Consider the following 21,411-nt stretch of genomic DNA (forward strand, 5'->3'; position numbering starts at 1 on the left):
TATCTTTTGTACATTTGGTAGTGTATATATGTCCATGCCACTCTCTCACTGTCCCGCTTACCCTTCCCCCTCCTTGTGTCCTTAAGTCCATTTTCTAGTAGGTTTGCGTCTTTATTCCCGTCCTGCCCCTAGGTTCTTCATGACCATTTTGTTTGTTTGTTTGTTTTTTAGATTCCATATATATGTGTTAGCATACGGTATTTGTCTTTCTCTTTCTGACTTACTTCACTCTGTATGACAGACTCTAGGTCCATCCACCTCATTGCAAGTAGCTCAGTTTCGTTTCTTTTTATGGCTGAGTAATATTCCATTGTATATATGTGCCACATCTTCTTTATCTATTCACCTGTTGATGGACACTTTATTTCCCCATTTTGAAATTGGGTTATTTGTCTTTTTATTGGGTCTTCACCTTTTTGCATCAATACTAGAATCTGCTTGTAAACTGGAGGAGGAGAGAGATTCAGGATAAAGAAAATATTGGATTCTCCTCCACCCCACCCCATCTACCTGGATTGAAGAGGGTCTGTGTAGTGGAAAGCTCATGCCCCACATTGTGTAGCTGGATGTACTGTGGCTTTCAGGAACAGAACCTGGACTCGCCCATCCTACCTGCCTGAAACCAGGTTCCATGCTTTATTCTTCCAAGGATTCCAGAACTCTTTCCAGCTCTCCTCCCAGGAAGCAGCTGAATTTCTTCCCCTATGCCTAGCCTGTCCAGTAGAGGTGACTAGAAGTCCCTGGAAGAGGCCAGCATCCATCTCCTTGGGACTAGCCCAACCCCCTGGTGCTGGCCAAGTGCTCCTGAACCAGGAATCACGGGGTCCCCAGCCAGAACCTCTCCACCCACCTCCATATATCCTGGATTCTGAATTGGGGGATTGGGCAACGCCAAGTGTATGGCAAATAGAAGACATGAAAGATGCGGGTGGAGAGTGGGCAATGATTTCTTAAGGAAAAGTGTCCGACCCTTCCTGGAAGCAGAGTTTCATGGTTGCAGGGTTCAGAAGAGAGATCTGCTTTGAGTTTGAATTACTACTCCTAATAACCATAGTGTCTAATGTGAAAGTAATGCCTTAGTGCTTTCAAGGCATTCTTTCCATCCTCAGCCTCATTTGATTCTCACAACAGCATCATTATTAAATTCCCATTTGATCACTTATTACATGCCAAGCACTGTGCTAAGAAACCTACATGCATTATCTCCTGACATTCTCTCAACAACCCTATGAGGTTAGTCATTTCATGGATGAGAAAACTGAAGCTTGTCAAGCTTAATTAAGTTTCCAAGAACAGGACTCAAATTCTGAGGTTGGCAGAAGACAAACTCCTGTACTCTGGATCCCTCCAATGCCCTGTGGTCCCTATGCAGTTTGGGGAAAGTGGAAATTCTAATCACACTCTGGCTTCTGGGATGGGCCCATCAAACTGTCCCGAGTGTCAACTCATTCCGTCCTTCCACCATGATGTCATTCAAGATGTGAAGACTCAGAAGATGGAGCACATGCCCAGCCTCCATGCCCCAGAGACCTGCTCAGGGGATGGGCAGGCAGCCTTTCTCACCAAAACCACCAGGCTAAGATGTGTGAGGCCTGTGCACTGCACATACCTGGTAGACAGAGCAGCTGGGAAGGGAATAAGTGTTAGGGCTGCAGGTAGGAGCTGTCAGAAGTCCAGTGAATAGAATGAAAAGAGAGGCTGTCTGATTGAGCCAGAAGCAACCCCGTGATCCATTAGTGATGTCTGCAAAGGGAGGAGACAGGGAAGCACAGCTCCTATTTGCTGCTGTTCCCTACGGTGAGATTCCCTCAGGGATTTTGAAATCCTTCATTAGGGCCTCCTCTCTTTCCCTTTGAGTTCTTTCACCATTGTCTCTTCACCCTTGCTTCCTGCCTTGCCTCGCCTCAGAGCCCAGTGACGAAGGTAAACTGGGAGCAACACTGAAGTGGTTTCAGAGGTCCTAAACCAAGAGATGACCAACCCCTGCAAGGCCTTGCTGCAGGTGAGGGCCTGGCTTTGTCTAGAAAGTTTGAGCCCACCAAGAGCCTGTTTAAAGAGGGAGGCAGGGGGCCTCCCTGGTGGCGCAAGTGGTTGAGAGTCCGCCTGCCGATGCAGGGGACACGGTTTCATGCCCCAGTCCGGGAAGATCCCACATGCCGCGGAGCAGCTGGGCCCGTGAGCCATGGCCGCTGAGCCTGCGCGTCCGGAGCCTGTGCTCCGCAACGGGAGAGGCCACGACAGTGAGAGGCCCGCATAACGCAAAAAATAAAAAAATAAAAAAAATAAAAAAAAAAAAGAGGGAGGCAGGGTGAAGGAGGGGCTAGATGTTGGCTGATAAGGAATGCCAGGACTCCACTGAACCTGGCGGAGAGCCTTCTGGAAGAGAGGGCCTGGAGGATGGGAAAGAACAGGGCTTTCAGTACAGACAGAGCCAGCCCAATCCTGGTTCTGCCGCTGCCCAGCGTGACCTTGGACCCATTACCTAAGGTCTTCAAGTCCCTTCTTCCACAGCTGTGAAATGGGTATGGTAGTAATGGCAACCCTCGGGGGTTGCTGTGAGGATTAAAGGCAATGAATGTCTAGGTATGAAAAAATGCCTGCCCGTGGCGGCTGGATTCTAAGGGGGATTCTTCCTTTTCCCACTAGAGGGCGCCCCCACCTACTCTGTCTCTCACAGACACCTTGACACAGATTTCAGCAACGGTAGGATGCAGGGGCTGTGGGCCTCCGGCGGCATGGGGTTCTGTAAGATCAAGCATAGGCACAGAGCTTGAAGTGCCTGCAGAAATCTACTTCAGAGATTTTCTAACTTAAAAAATATATATATGTATAGATAGATAGATGTGTATCTCTCTCTCTATAAATATATATAGATATATATACAGGCTCTGTTTTTCTAAGAAAATCTTGAGTATGACATGATCCTAATCTTCCCCTCACCCACCCATCCGTATACATTATGTGTATAGACATTATGCTTTTGTCCGTAGTTCTTAAATGGGAGAGTCCCCAGAGCCCCTCGCATTCAGCCTCCTCTTTTCTCTCCTCTGTGGTGTTGAGGAAATCCCCTGAGCAAGGTTTTCAGGCATCTCCTTGGGACCCTTGAGTTCTTTGGAGCTCAGACAGGAAACCTCCCACCAAGTACGTACCCATCTATCTTTACAGCTGAGAAACTGAGTGGAGCAGGACTAGCCCAGGTCCCAGCCTTCCCCTTCCACTGCCCCTACCCTTCCTCGCAAGGACCCCAGTAGAGGTTGGGATGCTTCACAACTCAGACCTCTTCACACTAAGGACAGTCTGAGGAGGTGACTATTTGAACTTTGACCTAAATGACACAAGGAAACAGCTAGGGGGAGATCTGGAGGAAGAGTCCCACAGGCAGGGAGAATGGCAAATGCAATTGCCCTTAGGTGTGATGGTAGGGCTCTTAGGGCAACAGACAGCATGATGAGCTTGGGACGAGGCCCAAGACTACTCAAGGTTTATAATCTACAGACAGCATTTGGGTTTTATTAGAAGTGCACTGGGAAATCATCGTGGGATTTTTTTTTTTTTTTTTTTTGGCCACGCTGAGCGGCTTAACAACTGTACCACCAGGGAATTCCCCAACATGGGATTTTTAAAGGAAAGGAATAGGAAAATATAAGCATTTTCTAAGACACACTGATGCTGATGGAAAATAGATTATGAGGGCTTCCCTGGTGGCGCAGTGGTTGAGAGTCCACCTGCCGATGCAGGGGACACGGGTTCACGCCCCGGTCCGGGAAGATCCCACATTCCGTGGAGCGGCTGGGCCCGTGAGCCATGGCCGCTGAGCCTGCGCATCCGGAGTCTGTGCTGCACAACGGGAGAGGCCGCAACGGTGAGAGGTCCGCGTATTGGAAAAAAAAAAAAAATCCACCTGCCAATACAGGGGACACGGGCTCGAGCCCTGGTCCAGGAATATCCCACATGCCGCAGAGCAACGAAGCCCGTGCGCCACAACTACTGAGCCTGCACTCTAGAGCCCGTGCTCCGCAACAAGAGAAGCCACTGCAATGAGAAGCCCGCGCACCACAACGAAGAGTAGCCCCCGCTCGCCGCAACTAGAGAAAGCCCACGTGCAACAACGAAAACCCAGCGCAGCCAAGAATAAATAAATAAATATATTTAAAAAGAAAATAGATTATGAAACAGACAAGAGTAGAAACAAGTAGACCTGTTTGGGGCTATTGAGTCATCCAGGGGAGATCTGTTGGTAGCTTGGACTAAAATCATGGCAACATTGCCTGGAAGCTCCTAGCTGGGCTCCATCCGGAGGCAGCCTGCACTTCAGAGGTGCTCCAGCCCTTCACCCCTTTCAAAGACACTGGTCTCCATCCCTGTCACCATGGCAGCGGGGCCTCTTTAGCTTGGATTGGCTGCTAGACCTCGTCATTGGTACTGTGGCTGACCCTGTGATGGGGGCTGTTTACCATGGTTCTATCAAGTATGTAAACAAGGAGTTGCCATTCTCCTCCAGGCTCAGGGGACAGACCAGCCCTGTGTCTAATGGAAAAATCCCTGGAACTAGAGATGGGGACCAGGGAAGGGCCTGCAGTCTGACAGTTCCTGAGTCACTAGTCTCAGGGTTTTATTCAGATCAAGACTGCTATTGAGACTTGTTCTGAATTCAGTTGGAGGATGAGGTGGGCGAGGGAGGGAGTGGCAACACCTGCCTCATGGTATTCATTGAAAATTCCTCGTTTCTTCCCATTTTAGGATGTCTTTGAGCTGTTCCCTACTCAGAGTCACAAGCTTGCAGCTGATTAGGGCCTCAGGGGAAGACTCCCATCCCCACAACTTCCCTGGTGCTTTCGAGAAGCAATTTCAGGCTGATCCAAATCTGGATTATTAAAGCTGATTTTCAAGCAAACTCTTTCTACAAACCTGTCTGGAGGCAGGATGGGTGGGATTTAGACCTGACCAGAGTCTCTGAGGTGAGTGAAGTGGGATCCGAACACAGGGAAGCTTGGGGCATGGGATACGGAGAGCATAGCCCCTGGTTGCACCGAAGGCCTGGTTTCAGATGACCCCCTCCTCCCACAGACCACTTATAAGGCGGGTGAAAGGCAAGGTGTAATTGCCGCTGGAACGACTGCCATCCCCACCCAAGCCTTCAGCTGTGTCTTCTTGGTCCTCCTCCCATTTGTGGAAGGAAAGTCTTCCCTCCAGACCCCAAGAAACCACACAGAGAATAACGCACATTTAACAGGTTTGTACTTACGGTCAGTTTGCCCCTGGGAGTGGGGAGATTAGCCACCATTGCTCAACCCAACCAAACTCCAGCTGTCTGACACCTCGGGCTTTATATTTCTCAAAGCACTTTAGCACTCAGCTCATTTGATCCTCACAAATGGGAGCACATGGGAAAGTATCAAGCCCACTGTCTTAGTCTGTTCAGGCTGCTATAACAAAATATCATAAACTTGGTGGCTTATAAACAATGGAAATTTATTTCTTACAGTTCTAGAGGCTGCAAAGACCAAGATCAAGGCACTGGCAGATTAGGTGTCTGGTCAGGGCCTGCTTCTTTTTTTTTTTGCGGTACGCGGGCCTCTCACTGTTGTGGCCTCTCCCGTTGCAGAGCACAGGCTCCGGACGCACAGGCTCAGTGGCCATGGCTCACGGTCCCAGCCGCTCTGCGGCATGTGGGATCCTCCCGGACCCGGGCACGAACCCGTGTCCCCTGCATCGGCAGGTGGACTCTCAACCACCGCGCCATCAGGGAAGCCCAGGGCCTGCTTCTTGGTTCATAGATGGCTCCATCTTGCTATAACCTCACATGGTGGAAGGGCAAGAGATCTCTCTAGGGTCTCTTTTATAAGGGCACTAGTTCCATTCATGAGGTCTTTACCCTCATGATCTAATCACCTCCCAAAGGCCCCACTTCCGAATACTGTCACCTTGGGGGGTTAGGACTTCAACATATGTATCTGGGGGGGGGCTAAACATTCAGACCATAGCCCCCACCCACTTATACAGCCCAGAGAAATTAAGAGACACTCCTCTGGTAATACAGGCTTAATCATGCTGCCAATGCATGTCCTCTCCCCTGTATCCTTGTATCTAAGGACGTAGCTAAACATAACACTCAGCATGTTTGTCTATATCTAGCTCTTATTAACTAGGTTGACCCCTACCACCCACCCTACTTTTTCCCATCATATATTCACTGTGCCTGGCCACTGCAATGCATGGTTCCTGCCTCAAGGCAATTGAAGACTAGTCAGGGAAGTATTGTAAGTCGTAGATACAATGTATTCATGCAATAGATATTTATTGAATACCTGCATAGCTGACTCCATAGAAGCCCTGCTTCATGTCCCCTGGCCTGTCTCTGCACCCACATGTAGCTGCAGGTGGACAAGGTCTGCATGTGCTGACAGCTTCCCACCTCAAGCCATGGGACTCTTCTCATCCAGTGGATTTTCTGCAAGGTCCAGGGAACTTTCCTACCTATGCTCAAGACAGCCTTGAAATATCTGGGACTTAACACCCTCAGAGGCTGCCCTCAACCAATTAAGGACTGAGTTTAGTGGGTAAAAGTTTCAGCATATCCTTCCCTTGGTGGGGGTCAATCTAAGTTCTACACAGACCCTCAGGGGTCCCCAGCAGGATTCACTCCCAGTTGCTCACTGTGATGGTTAATTTTCTGTGTTAATTTGACTGCACTAGGGGATGCCCAGATAGCTAGGAAAACGTTATTCTTGAGTGTGCCTGTGAAGGTGTCTCTGGAAAAGGTTAGCCTTTGAAATCAGTAGATTGAGTAAAGAAGACCACCAATGCCGGTAGACATCATCCAATCCATTGAGGGCCTGCACAGAATAAAAACATGGAGGAAGGACAAATTTGCTGTCTCTGTGGACTTCCCTGGTGGTCCAGTGGTTAAGACTCTGTGCTTCCACTGCAGGGGGTGCAGTTTCGATCCCTGGTTGGTGAAGTTCCGCATGCCTCACGTGGTGCAGCAAACAAAAAAAGACATTAAAAATTTGCTATCTCTGCTTGAGCTGAGATATCCATCTTCTGAGTTTGGTTGGATATTAGTGCTTCTGGTTCTCGGGCCTTCGGACCCAGACTGAATTATACCACCAGCTTGCCTGGTTCTATTTGCAGATGGCGGATCACGGGACTTCTCAACCTCCATAATTATGTGCTTCCCCTTTTCTTCCTTATTTTGGATTATTGAAACAGTTTTTAATATTCTAGTTTAGTGTATCAACTGTGTTTTTTACTATCTCTCTATGGTTTTTTAAGTGGTTACTCTAAGGATCAGAGTATACATGCTTAACTTTTCACAGTCTACTTATAATCACTGTTTTACCATCTCAAGTGGAATGTAGAAATCTCACCAGCATACAGGTCCCATTACTCTCCCCCATTTCTGTTGTAGTGGTCAATTAGAATCAATTACACCTACATACATTGAAACCTCTATCAGACAATGTTATAATTTTTGCTTTCAACCATCATACATATTTTAAATGATTCAAGAGGTAAAGAATAGTCTATAATATTTAGCCAGATATTTCCCATTTCTATTGCTCTCCTTTATTCCTTATGTTTCAGGTTTCCTTCAGATATAATTTCCCTTCTATCCAAAGAACTTCCTTTAGCAATCCTTGAAGAGCAGGTCTGCTGGCAATTAATTAGTTTTTCTTCATCTTTATTTCACTTTCATTCCTGAAGTGCATTTTACCGGATATAGAATCCTGGGTTGACAGTTCCTTTCTTCACCACTTAAAAAATGTTATTACACTTCTGGCTCCCATCATTTTTAATGAAATATATACAGTCATTTGGATTACTGTTCTCCTTTAAGTGATGTGTTTTTCTTTCAGACTGTTTTCAAGATTTTTTTCTTTGCTTTTAGTTTTTAGAAGTTTGATTATGATGTATCAGGACATGGATTTCTTCAGGTTTATCCTGTTTGGAGTTCACTGAACTTGTTGAATCTGTAGGTTTATGGCTTTTGACAAATGTGGGAAGTTTTCAGCCATGATTTCTTCAAATAATTTTTTATGTAGTACCCTTTTTCTCCTCTCTTTCAGGGACTCCAATGACATGAATGTTAAACTTTGGGTATTGTCCCACAGGTCCCTGAGGCTCTGCTAATTTTCTTCCCCAGTGTTTTCTCTCTGTTGTACAGATTGGATCATTTATATTGATCCATCTTCAACTTAACTAACACTTTCCTCTGTCATTCTTATTCTGTTAGTGAGCCTATCCAGTGAGTTTTTATTTTGGCTATTGTATTTTGTAGTTTTATTTAAACTTTTTTTTTTTTTTTGCGGTACACGGGCCTCTCACTGTTGTGACCTCTCTCGCTGCGGAGCACAGGCTCCGGACGCGCAGGCTCAGTGGCCATGGCTCACGGGCCCAGCTGCTCCGCGGCATCCATGGCACGTGGGATCCTCCCAGACCGGGGCACGAACCCATGTCCCCTGCGTTGGCAGGTGGACTCTCCACCACTGCGCCACCAGGGAAGCCCTATTTTGTAGTTTTAAATAGCACATAAGAGAAATAAACAGAACAGCTAGTGGTAGGAAATGTGGTTGGAGAAGTAGGCCCAGAACTGACCATATGGGACCTTGCAGGTAATAGTAAAGAGTACTAGTTCTTACACAAAGGGCAGAAGAAAATCACCAGGGATTTTAAAGAAATGAATAGAATGATGATTTAAATTTTTAAAAGACCACCTTAGCACTATCAGAGAATGTACTGATAGAGGGCAAGAGTGGAACAGATAGATCTGTTAGGAAGTATTGTTTTGGTTCAAGGGACACTGTGGTGGCTTCGACTGGGCAACTGCAGAAGGCTGAGCACCTCCAGCTGGCCATGAACTCTACCCAGAGGAGCTTGAGCCTCAAGGAGAATCCAGACCTGCATACTCACCAAGGGAACAGTTTCTGACTCCTCTCACCATGGCAACTGTGCTTCCTTTGCCCAGATCAGTTGCTAGGGTGACACATCAGCACTGAGTGACTGAGCCCTACGATAAGAACTGGTTACCATGGTGTAAAGTCTGCAGACAAGAATCTGCCATTCTTCTCCAGGTTAAGGTCCTGACTGGCTCTAAATCTAAAGGAAAATCAGGGGCTGGAGAGAAGATCAAACACAGGAGCCAAGGTGAGGCCAGCTGTGGAGCAGTTGCTAAGTCACTGTGCCTCAGGACTTGCCCAAATCAAGGCTGTTATTAGAGTCTGTTATTTATTGGGGGAGGGGGAGTTTGCATTTTAGAGGGGGGATAATCTAGCACATATATACACAAATTCAAAATCCCTTGTTTCCTACCATTTTAGGGCTTCTTTGAACTGTTTTCTTCTCTGAGCAAAATTTGCAGCTGGTTGAAACATTCCTATCCTCCACCCCCTGCAATGCCATCTACAAGAGCAGTTCTAAGACAACCTGCTTCTGAATTTTTTAAGTGGATTTTTGTCAAAACCCTTTCTTGTGGGCTTGTCCGGTGGTAGGACAGGTGGGCTCCAGGCAGAGCCTCTGAAGTAAAATATATAGGATCAGAACAGAGAGGACATTTGGGGTGGGGATGTAAAATAGCTCCTTGGTGCAGCTGGAAGCCTGGTTTCTGATCCCTTTCTCTTTCCAGACATCATTCATAACATGAATGCAGGGCAGGGTAGGACCACAGATGAAGTGTAATTTTTCCTCATCCACTTCCCCACCACCACCACCTGCCACACTTTGTGGTGGTCTTTTTTCCCTTGGGAAAGGAAATTCCTCCCCTTGAACTCCAAATCCAATAGGCCTGATAACCTGCTTGGTCTTCTGAGGATATTACTCTCAACATTAGAGTCCCCTCCAATGAATAGGGAAAAGAAGTGCAGTATCAATGCACATATAATTTATCATTTTGACAGCTATTTCTTTGGTAGTTTGAAATCTTAAAAGGGAGGAAGAAGCACACCCACCTCTGTTCAACCCACCCAAAGACCAATATGTCCCTTTTTCTTGTAGCATTGTACTTCTCAAAGCAGGCTCACACTCATTTGCTCCTAGGTCTAAATTATTTCTGTAAACAATTTTTGAATATTATGTACAACACAAATCATTGATAATCAGTTCCTGGCATGATAAAATAGTTTGTGTCAGACCCTCCCATTAGCATTTAACGTATACACTCTAGACAAAATATAAAAGTGATTGTATGAAAACATGGAGACCAGCCAAAAGCAAGAAAAACTAGAGGGAATATAATCCTTGATAAAAGGGAAAACCTCCCCCCGCAACCAATGAGTTCCACATTTAACAGGATTTTCCCATAATGATATTTCACAGTTTCCTGTAACACAAGGGGAAATAGGCATGAAAGGCAGAGAGTGGAAGTCTGAATGGCCAAGGAAGTAGTGGTTAGAGTACAGAAATGCCAGAGCAGGTGGAAATTGAGCAAGAACTCTGGGAAATGAGTGAGCTACAGAGAGGGGAACCCAAAATCCACATGCAAATTCCCCTCACATCCTTAGATACCTTCTAAATGGCACAAGTGCAGGGTGAGATTTTAAGGAACCTAGTGGAAAAGTCAAATATCTGAACAGAGATTTTTTTGCAGCTTCCACAGTGTTTGGGGCACCAAGTTCGGGGTTCAGGACTCTCAAAATTAAAAGGCCTTGGTAAATACTTCGGAGTGTTCATTGAAATCCCAAAAGGACCACAACCTTGGTGTAAGTATCATGTCCCAGGACTAAAGCATGCAACCTAGGATTAAGAGAAGAACTGCAATACTCCTGCCCTAACCAGGCTTCAGGGTTGTCTACCAAAAATTTTGTTTCTTCCAGAATAAACAGCCTTTAAATGAGGATAATATAAATCAGAGTCTCTACCATGCATCAACCCAAAATGTCCAGTATACAACAAAAAATTAGTTGGCAAATGAGGAGGAAAATATAAACCATAATCAAGAGAAAATCATCAATAGAAGTAGACCCATAGGTGAGCCAGATGTTAGCAGATAGGGAATTAAAAATAGCTATTATAAATGTGTTAATTTACAAGAAAGAACAAACAATTGGGGAACCTCAGTAGAGAAATAGAAACTATAAAAATGTATAAAATTCAAATTCTATAAATGAAAAAATATCTGTTATTCATTGAAATTAAATTCATTGAATGAGTTTAATAGCAGGCTGGATGCAGCAGAAGGAAAGATCAAGTTAATAGAAATTATCCAAACAGAAGCACTAGGAGAAAAAGATTAAAACAAATACAAAACACAGAGTCTAAGACCTGTAGGATAATAGCAAGTAGTCTAACATATGTGTAATGGGAGTTTTAGAAGGAGAGGAGAAGAGAGACACAATGGGAACAAAAAGTGTTTGAAGGTATAATGTCTAAAAATTTTCCAGTATTGGTGAACTACATCAACACACAGATAAAGAAGCTCAGCAAACCCCATGCAGGATAAATACAGAAAGGTCACATATAGGCACATCATAACTAAGTTGCTGAAAACCAAAAGAAATAGGAAAATATTTAAAATGGACAGAGAAAAAGATGTATCTCTTTCAGAGGGACAACACTAAAAATGAAGGCAATCTTTTAGACCATAGAAGCCAGAAGATAATAGAATAATATCTTTATGCTGAAAGAAAAAAGTTAAACCCCAAATTCTACATGTAGTGGACACATCTTTTTAAAATGAAGGAGAAATGGAGATTTTTTAAGGGTTTTTTAAAAATTAATTTATTTTATTTATCTATTTTTGGCTATGTTGGGTCTTTGTTGCTGCCTGTGGGCTTTCTCCAGTTGTGTAGAGCAGGGGCTGCTCTTCGTTGCAGTGTGCGGGCTTCTCATTGCGGTGGCTTCTCTTGTTCAGGGCATGGGCTCTAGGTACACGGGCTTCAGTAGTTGTGGCTCATGGGCTTAGTTGCTCTGCGGCATGTGGGATCATTCCAGACCAGGGCTCGAACCCATGTACCCTGCATTGGCAGGCAGATTCTTAACCACTGAGCCATCAGGGAAGCCCTGGAGATATTTTTAAATAAACAAAAAGTATGAGAGGTCGTTGTCAGCAGACCTGCACAAGAAATGCCAAAGGGAGCTCTTCAACCTGAAAGAAAATGATCTCAGATAGAAACTGAAATCTGAAGGAGAAATAAAGAACATACACCAGAAATGGGAAATATGTGAGTAAATATAAAAGACTATTTTTTCTTACTAGCTTTAAAAGTCTACTGACTGGGCTTCCCTGGTGGCGCAGTGGTTGAGAGTCCGCCTGCCGATGCAGGGGACACGGGTTCATGCCCCGGTCCGGGAGGATCCCACATGCCGTGGAGCGGCTGGGCCCGTGGGCCATGGCTGCTCAGCCTGCACGTCCGGAGCCTGTGCTCTGCAATGGGAGAGGCCACAACAGTGAGAGGCCCGTGTACCGCAAAAAAAAAAAAAAAAAAAAAAAAAAAAAAAAAAATCTACTGACTTACTAAGGCAAAATAAGTTTAGAAAGTATTGTGTGGTTTACAAAATATGTAGAAATAAAATATATAACAATAATACATAGTGGGAGGGACAAGTGAATTATATTGTCATAAAGTTTACACATTTTGAGTGTTGTGACATAATATTAACTTAAAGTAGTTGTGATAAATTAAGGATGCTCGCTGTCACTTCTAGAGCAACCTCTTAAAATAATACAAAGGAGTACAGCTAAAAAGTCAGTAGATAAAATAAAGTTAAATACTAAAAATTATTTGATTATTCCAAAAGAAAGGAGAGAAGGAGAAACAAAGGAGATAAAACAAGACGAATAAAAAACAAATAACAAAATGGTGGAATTAATCCCAAACATATCAATAATTACATTAAATATAAATAACTAAACAATCCAATTAAAAGGCAAAGCTTGTCAGTCTAGATTACAAATAAAATAACAGAAACAAACTATATCTTGTCTACAAGAGATATAAATTTTTTAAATTTCTGCACAAAGTGTAAAGGTATTTTTTATTTATGTGTAACATAAGCAAAATTATTTAAGTCAATAAACTTCACATTTTGGGCTTCCCTGGTGGCGCAGTGGTTGAGAGTCCGCCTGCCGATGCAGGGGACACGGGTTCGTGCCCCAGTCTGGGAGGATCCCACATGCCGCGGAGCGGCTTGGCCGGTGAGCCATGGCCGCTGAGCCTGCGTGTCTGGAGCCTATGCTCCGCAATGGGAGAGGCCACAACAGTGAGAGGCCCACATACGGCAAAAAAAAAAAAAAAAGAGTACAGTGGTTTGAACCTGGGCGATGGCAGTGGAAGTGGAGGAGTCATGGATGTGCATATACTCAGCAGGTCAAACCCATGATTGCTGAAGGTTTTAAGGCGGGTAAGGGTGAAGTAAGCAGTAGGATAATAAAAATAGACTAGATTCATTGGGTGCCGACTATCCAGTCGCTGTTCATATTTAATATTCGCAACAAACCTATGAGGCAGGTACAGTTCGCACCCACATTTTACATGCAATCCGTTGTTCCAGCCTTGGGATTGGCAGTAGAGGCGGTAGTCCTCGGGACCTGGTTTATGTGAAAAAGGAGTGGGCTCCTGGGAATAAGGTGGGGTGGCCTGTGGGAAGGTAGGGAAGTAAGGGTTGGGTAGGCGTCCGCAGGGGCAGGGCCCGCCGGCCATTGGTCCAGCTGCCAAGGGAGCTTTGTGCAGATCCAGTCTCGCTAGCCGGTGGGAAGCGACAGCCCCGCTCAGTCCCTCCAGCAGCTGTCTCTACCTCATCTGCGACTTAGGTGGGGAGCCAGCGCACCAAGCCCGGGAGGATGAGGCGCCCGCTGTGGCCTGGGGGCTTCCGGGGGCTCTGGCCGCTCCTCTGCTGCCTGCTGCTGAAGAGCCGCCCAGGGAGCGGCCGCGACGTTAGTGATCACGGTCAGGAGGAAACGTGGGGGGTGCGGGCAGGGCCAGAGAGCGATTCTGAGAGAAGTGGGTCCGGGGGCCTCAAGGTTAGGAACTTAGGAGGAAAGGAATCTGTTTGGGGGGTGAGAAGAGAAAAATGCGCAGAAAGAGGCGCAGGCTTGGCGTGGGGCTCGGTGTATGGGGTACGGACTTAAGAGAAGCGGACTCGGGAAGATTGGGAATTCGAGAGAAGGACTGAAAAACACAGCGCCAGAGGGAAGTAAAACCGGCCTGGGCGGCCGCAAGAGAACCAAGACGCGCTGAGGGGCCAGGGAAGAGATGCCCACGGCTGAGGGATAGTCAGGGGACCAGGACCTCTGGACACTAGGAGCAGGGGCCGCGGGTATCGGGCTCTGGAGAGAAGGCTGCTGGGCCGAGGGATGAGCCAAGGCTTCTTTATAAGCCCCTAGAGCCTGGTGTTTGCGATCCAATTTCCGGTAAGAACGGGAAGGCTAGGATGGGGATAAAAGGATGGAGGGGGAAAGGGTCCATCCTCTTCCTCCCCCTTCACTCTGCGCCAACCGGGTAGACCATCGCTGACACGTCTGAGCAGCCAGAGACCGACTGCGCAGACTCGAGGATTCCAGCGCCCTGCGCTTGGGGCAGACGGCGCAAACTCCTAGCCTGTTGTCGACTCTCCTCGCCCGATTCTTGGGTTTAGAGGCCAATGCAGAGGACTCGCGAAAAACTGTAGGAGGAGACCTGGGGGCGGGGGGCGGGGCGCGTGGGGTGGGAGAGAACCAGCAAGACATGTGGGGATGACTCGCTCTCTTTACTGACCAGAGCCGCCTCCATGCCAGGCTTTGGCCACAGCTCAGCACCACGGACAGCGCCAGCTGCCCTTGTGGGTCTGACTGAGGGTGTCTGGTCACCACTTTTCTATCAGTTCTGGGAGCGCTGCCTCAGAGAAGCTCTCTCCTTCCAGAAGCTATTTTGCTTCTCAATATTAGGTTTTGCTCCTTCCTAAAGCCAGGAAAATGATATTAGGATCCATTTGACTGGAGAAGAGAATTCCCTTTTTATGATGACTCATGGTAGTTCCACTATAGGAAAACAAACAAACAAACAAAAAACCCAGACTCCAACCCTACCCCATTTATCTGGAATGAGGAAAGTGTGTATAGCATTAGGAATTATCTCCATCCCCATCCTTCCCTTTTGCACAGTCGGGCAAACTGTGGCTTTCAGGACAAGGATCCAGACACTCAAACCCTATACATACCAATACTTTCTTCCTCGAAGGGTTCCAGGCGTCCTCTCCAATCCCCTCCAGGCTTCAAAGCCTTCCCTGAATGCAGTTCACCTGTTTTCCATGCCATACCTCTTCACCTGATTATCCATTCTATGTGTGTAGCTTTCTGAGTCTCTTCTTACCTCACCCTCCACAGGCTGCCTGTGGAGCTTGGTTCTTACCTGGAAGTTGGTACCAAAGGTGAATGAGGTGCAGGGGCTGAAGAACAGGGCAGGTGGTGACGGGGGAAGGAAAAATGAAAAGGAGGACTTGAAGGGAGGTGGGGGTCTGGTGAGGGGGACAGAGACCACTGAACCCAGGGGTGATAGTGGAAGGAAGCTGCTTTCCTTCAGCTGGGATTTGGAAGGCTTCTGGTCAAGCTCCTTTCTCACACCACTATTTTGCCCTTAGATGGTCAGGGCCAAGTGGGAGTGGGGCACCTCTGGACCCTCCAAGGATTTACCACCCCAGTCTTCCAGCAGTTGCAAGTTGTACTCCAGCAGATTATGTCCCAAGGCGAGTAAGAGCGGGAGAAGAGAGGCTGAGGCTTGGTCAGATACAGGGGTATATGGAAGGGCTTTTTGATCTGAGAACAGGCTTTCATCCCCAAATGTCTCTACTTGACACTTTCTTCTCATGCTTACCTCATGGAGAGTTGGGAGAGACCAAAATGGAGATGGAGCTAGAAGGTCAGGCTGTTTGCCCTTGAACATCCTGGAAGGGCCCAGCAGAGGCTTCTAGAAGAAGCCCCTGGAAGAGGTCAGCATCTAACTCCTTGGGACTAGCCCCAACTCCAGGCACTATCTGAGTTTTTCCAGAGCCAAGATTCCTTAAGTTCTCAGCCAGGAGAACACACACACACACACACACACAAGCCTCTGAGTAGGAAGCAGAGCAAATTGTATGACAAGTAGAAGAGAGGAAGGAAAGGGAGTGGGGACTCCCTTGAAGGCAGATGGCTGACCCTTCCTTAGAGCAGAGTTTCATGAATGGGAGAAGAGTCAGACAGGAAATCTGGCTTGAGTTCACGGTACTGCTACCACTACTGCTGTCTAATATGTGTAAAATGCCTTAGAGTAGTGGTTCTCAAAGTGCATCCCCAGACCAGTAGCATCAGCATCACCAGGAGACTTGCTGGAAATGCTAATTCATGACCTTCACCCCAGACCTCCTGAATCAGAAACTCTAGGAGGGAGGAACAGAAATCTGTGTTTTAACAAGCCCTGCAGGAGATTCTGATGTACTCTAAAGTTTGGGAATCACTGCCTTAGAGTTTTCTCAGCACTCTGTACATCCTTAATCTCATTTAATTTTCACAATAGCATCAAATGAGTCAGCAAAAAGAGTATAGTCCTAATCCTAACTGAATGTTTATTATATGCCAGGCACTGTGCTAAGCAAATTTCATATGCCATCTCATTTCATTCTCTCCACAAATTGTAATCCTTTGGCTACTTGAGGGAGAGGGGGAGTGTTGACCTCACTCTGGTCTCTGGAGTGGGCCAGTCAGAGCATCCCAGGTATTAATTCACCACATCCTTTCAACCTGCAGGTTTGTTCTGGAAGGATGACATGACCCAGGATGTGATGACACAGAAGATGGGGCACATTGGCAAACTCCACCCCCAGGATCAATGTGTGAGGATCGGGCAGGCAGCCTTTCCCACCAAAACCACCGGGGTGAGGTGTGTGAAGCCTATGGTCAGTCCATGCTCTCTGGTGGACAGAGAGAACAGGGAGGGAATGGGTATTAAAACTGCAGGTAAGAGCCGCCAGGAGCACTCTGAGAATGACTCAGAAGTCCTCTCTGGGATCTGCAGGAAACAGTTCCATGAACTACTGGTGACATCTGCAAAGGGAGACGAGGGAGGTGCTAGCAAGCCTAGGTCCCATTTGCCATCCCCATCTCTTCTAGGGGCAAGCAAGGGGAGAAACTTCGACTCTGTTCCCCAAGGTGAGACTCATGTGTCTTCTCGAGACTTTTAAAGCCCTGACTTTGGGTCCCATCTCTTTCCCTCTGGGGCCCTGTCACCCTTTTCTGCCTCCTTCTTGACTCCTGGCTTCCCTCCTCACAGGCCCCAATGGTCAAGGTGAACAGGGATCAGTGCTTTACCTCCAAAGTGGTTTTGAAGGCCCCGAAACGAGAGGTGACCAACCCTGTCAAGGTGAGGGGCTCGCTTTTTCTAGGGAAGTTGGAATCACCAAGGACATGTTTAAATGAGGGAGGCAGGTGTGAAGGAGGGAAATGGGTATTGGTGTGTGAACACAGAAGCTGAAGAAAAGATCTTTCCCAATTGAAAAGTATCGCCATTCTCCTGTCTCTCTCAGACTACTTGTGGGCATCCATATGAAAGGTTGGGGGGCATGATGCAGATGCTGGGAGTCTCTAAGGATGAAATGATCTATAGGATCATTCACAGGCACTGAGTTTACAAAGGCATAGAAAAGTGCAGAATTTTCAATGTTAAGTAAAAAGTCCTTCTTTTCTCCCTTGTATATAGCAAGTGATAGCAAAGCTCCTTTGGATGAATGGGAGACGTAGCCCAGAGGCCTTCATATTCACCTTTTCCCCACCTTGCTCTATTCTGTGGCTTGGGCAAGTCAACTGGGCAAGCCTCGGAATTATCTACCTAGGATGCTTGAACTCTTCAGAAACCAGATTGAAAACACCCATTTAGCACTCCCATCTATCTACAGATGAGACATTGGGGCCCAGGCTGGTCGAGCAACTTACTCAAGGCTGCATAGCAAGTTCATGGCAGAGCTAAGACTGGACCCAGGTCCCCTGATTCCCAGCCCTTTCCCCTGCACAGTCCCTGCCCTTCCTCTCAGGGACTGCAGTGTGGGTTGTACTGCCCCAAACATCAGACTCCTCCACATTGACAAAAGTCCTTTTTTGAACTAAGACCTAAATTACAAGAAGGTGGCAGCCAGTGGAAGATATGAAGGAAGGGCCTCCCAGGAAGAGAGCACCGCAATGACAAATGCCCTGACAGAAGGATACCATGGCAAGACTGAGGGAAAGTCAGTGGTAGATTAGGTTGGAGATGTAGTTTCGGGGTTGACCACACAGGGGCTCATAGGTCATGGTGAAAGTTTGGATTTTATTCCAAGGGTAGTGGCAAGTTAACTAGGAAATTTTAAGGACGGGGATGTAATAATGTGATAGGATTTTAAGAGGTCACTCTAACAGTGTCAGGGATGGATTGTGAGAAAAGCGAGAGTGAAAACAGAGAGTCCTGAAAAGAGCTGATCATCCTGGTCCAGGGGAGAGTGAAGTGGCTTGGACTGGGGTGGTGACAGCGGAGCCGGCTGTCCATCCAGGGGCAGCCTGCACCTCTGGGGGCTTCTAGCCTCTCATGCTCTCCTAGGAAACCAGTTCCTACTCCCATAAGATGGCAGGTGAGCTTCCTAAGCTTAGGTTGGTCACTGGGTCTACACACTCAGAGCTAAGTGACAGACCCACCTGTGAGAGACCGGTTGCTGCCGTGCCTTCATGAAAGCAAACAAGGTGCTGCCATTCTTCTCCAGCCTGAGCCCAAGGGAAAATCAGTGGATGAGAACTCTATGAATTCTGTGTGGGAGCAAAGGGGACAGGCACTCAGTCGATGGGTTGAATCACTGTGAGCTGACTCAAATCAGGCTGTTATTGAAGCATTTGCAGAAGAGTAGGTGAGGGAAGGGCCACCTCTCCACATACCGATTCCAATCCTTTGTTTCTGGTTTTAGGGCTTCTTTGAGTCACCCCCACTGTGGGCCACAACCTTGTCGCTGATTGAGACCTAATGCAAAGCTGCTTTGCCCCAGTGCCCTCCCCATTGTCCTCTGGAGGGGCAGTCACAGGATGACCGAAATCTGGATCATTAAAGTGATTTTGATGTAAACTCTCTGTGGCTTGCCCTGAGGCAGGATGGGTCGGATTTGGACCTGGCCACAGCCTTCAAAGTGAGAGAGGTGGGACCAGAACAAAGGTTGCGGTGAGGAGAGCACAGCTCCTCACTGCTGCCGGAGGCTCCTTCTGTCTTGTTTTCTTTCCAGTGACCATTCCTGAAGTGAGGAAAGTGAGGATGGGACCACAGCTGGAATGGCAGCCTTCTTTACACACCTCCAGCTATGCTGTGTGGTCTAGTTGCCCATCCTTCCATGTCAGACAGGCCTGGACCCTGCTGTTTTATGAGGGTCTCCCACCTCCTGTATTACAGCCCCTGCCAGGGCTCTCCCACTCTTTGTGCTCTGAAGAATCAACATAGGGCTTCCCTAGTGGCGCAGTGGTTGAGAGGCCGCCTGCCGATGCAGGGGACGCGGGTTCGTGCTCCGGTCCGGGAAGATCCCACATGCCGCGGAGCGGCTGGGCCCGTGAGCCATGGCCGCTGAGCCTGCGTGTCCGGAGCCTGTGCTCCGCAACGGGAGAGGCCACAACAGTGAGGGGCCCGCGTACTGCAAAAAAAAAAAAAAAAAAAAGAATCAACGTAGAAGTGCTGTAATCAAAGTGTACATACATTAAATGTTTTGCTGACTCTTGCCAGTTTGCTCCTGGTAGCTTAAAATCTTACAAGGGAGGGAGTAATCTGATCACTCATGCTCAGCTCAGCCAAATACCAGACTGTCCTATTTGCAAAGCTTTATACATCCCACGGTACTCTCATACTCATACTCTCATACATCAGAGGTGTAAGCACGTGGGCAGATATCAAAATTTAGTTTCTCTGAAGAACTGGGACTTGGCCACACATTTCATCCATTTAAGCAACCCAGAGAAATTAAGTGACTAGTCCTTGATGGCACCGATTCTTGGTCATGCTGCTGTTTTTGCCCTCTCCCCCTCTATTCGTTGGGTTCAGGAATGTACCTAAACCCAATACTAGACAAGTCATATTCATTTGTACCTAGTTCTCATTAAATTGGGCCCCTGCTACTCACCCACATTTCCCCCTCATTCATTCCCTCTTTCTTTCCAAGACAGAAAATGGAGAGAAGATGAGTTTTTTGTTTTTTTTTTTTTTTTTGCGGTACGCGGGCCCCTCACTGCCGCGGCCTCTCCCGCCGTGGAGCACAGGCTCCGGACGCGCAGGCCCAGCGGCCATGGCTCACGGGCCCAGCCACTCGGCGGCATGTGGGATCCTCCCGGACCGGGGCACAAACCCGTGTCCCCCACATGGGCAGGCGGACCCTCAACCACTGCGCCACCAGGGAAGCCCGAAGATGAGCATTTTTAAAAGGAAGGTAAGTTTAGTTCTTATCGCAGAGGGGCAGATTATATGATTTGGATCATATTATTTGATAGAAAATGGGAAGCCATTGAAGGTCTGTTGAGCAAGGGAGTGACACAATGAAAGCTGAGCCTAAGAAGAACAATCTCACATTTCTGTAGAAGGATGGGTTAGGGAGTAGGAGAAAAGTGGCAAAATTCTAGAAAGACTATTGAAATAGTGCAGTGTGCCACACGAGGACCTGAACTTGAGTGAAAGAGGACATATAAGAGGGATATCTTGAAGGATGAATTAATAGGCCTTGGCAACTGTTAGGGGTTGAATCTTGTCCCCTCTCAAAATTCATAAGTTGAAGTCCTAATCTCCTGTACCTCAGAACATGACCTTATTTGGAAATAGGAGTGTTAACAGATATAATTAGTTAATTTAAGATGAGGTCACTTGGGTGGGCCCTAATCCAGTATGACTAGTATCCTTATGAAAAGGGGAAATTTGGAGACAGACATGCATAGAGGAGAGATGACATGAAGAAATACAGGGAGAAGATGGCCACCAACAAGCCAAAGAGAGAGGCCTGGAACAGCTCCTTCTAGCCCAAGAAGGAACAAACCCTTATAACACATTGATTTTAGACTTCTAGCCCCAGAACTGTGAGACAATACATTTCTATTGTTTAAGTTCCCCAGTTTGTGGTACTTTGTTACAGCAGCCCTAGGGAACTAATACAGGTGACTTTTGTCTTTGTTAGAGATGTTTTGCCTTAGTGAATAATGATGCTGCTCATGGAGCAGGAACATCTGGAGCATTGGTTGGGGAAGGAAAATGGATGTCCTCTTTTTTTTTTAATTTTATTTTTGGCTGCATTGGGACTTCATTGCTGTGTACGGGCTTTCTCTAGTTGCGGCTAGTGGGGGCTACTCTTCATTGTGGTGTGCAGGCTTCTCATTGCAGTGGCTTCTCTTGTTGTGGAGCATGGGCTCTAGGCATGCAGGCTTCTGTAGTTGTGGCATGTAGGCTCAGTGGTTGTGGCTCGTGGGCTCTAGAGCACAGGCTCAGTAGT

General features: G+C 47.1%; 1 protein-coding gene across 1 annotated transcript; it reads left to right on the forward strand.

Moving 5' to 3' along the window:
- Window positions 1–13,777: 13,777 nt before the first annotated feature.
- On the forward strand, window positions 13,778–18,920 carry RESP18 (regulated endocrine specific protein 18). The gene is given in 7 exon segments (XM_060107323.1): window positions 13,778–13,883; window positions 15,553–15,657; window positions 16,694–16,826; window positions 17,057–17,108; window positions 17,217–17,306; window positions 18,871–18,889; window positions 18,892–18,920. Coding segments are annotated over 7 exon segments (534 nt in total).
- Window positions 18,921–21,411: the final 2,491 nt, after the last annotated feature.

This window comes from Mesoplodon densirostris, chromosome 8 (genome assembly GCF_025265405.1).
Source record: "Mesoplodon densirostris isolate mMesDen1 chromosome 8, mMesDen1 primary haplotype, whole genome shotgun sequence".
Taxonomy (NCBI): domain Eukaryota; kingdom Metazoa; phylum Chordata; class Mammalia; order Artiodactyla; family Ziphiidae; genus Mesoplodon; species Mesoplodon densirostris.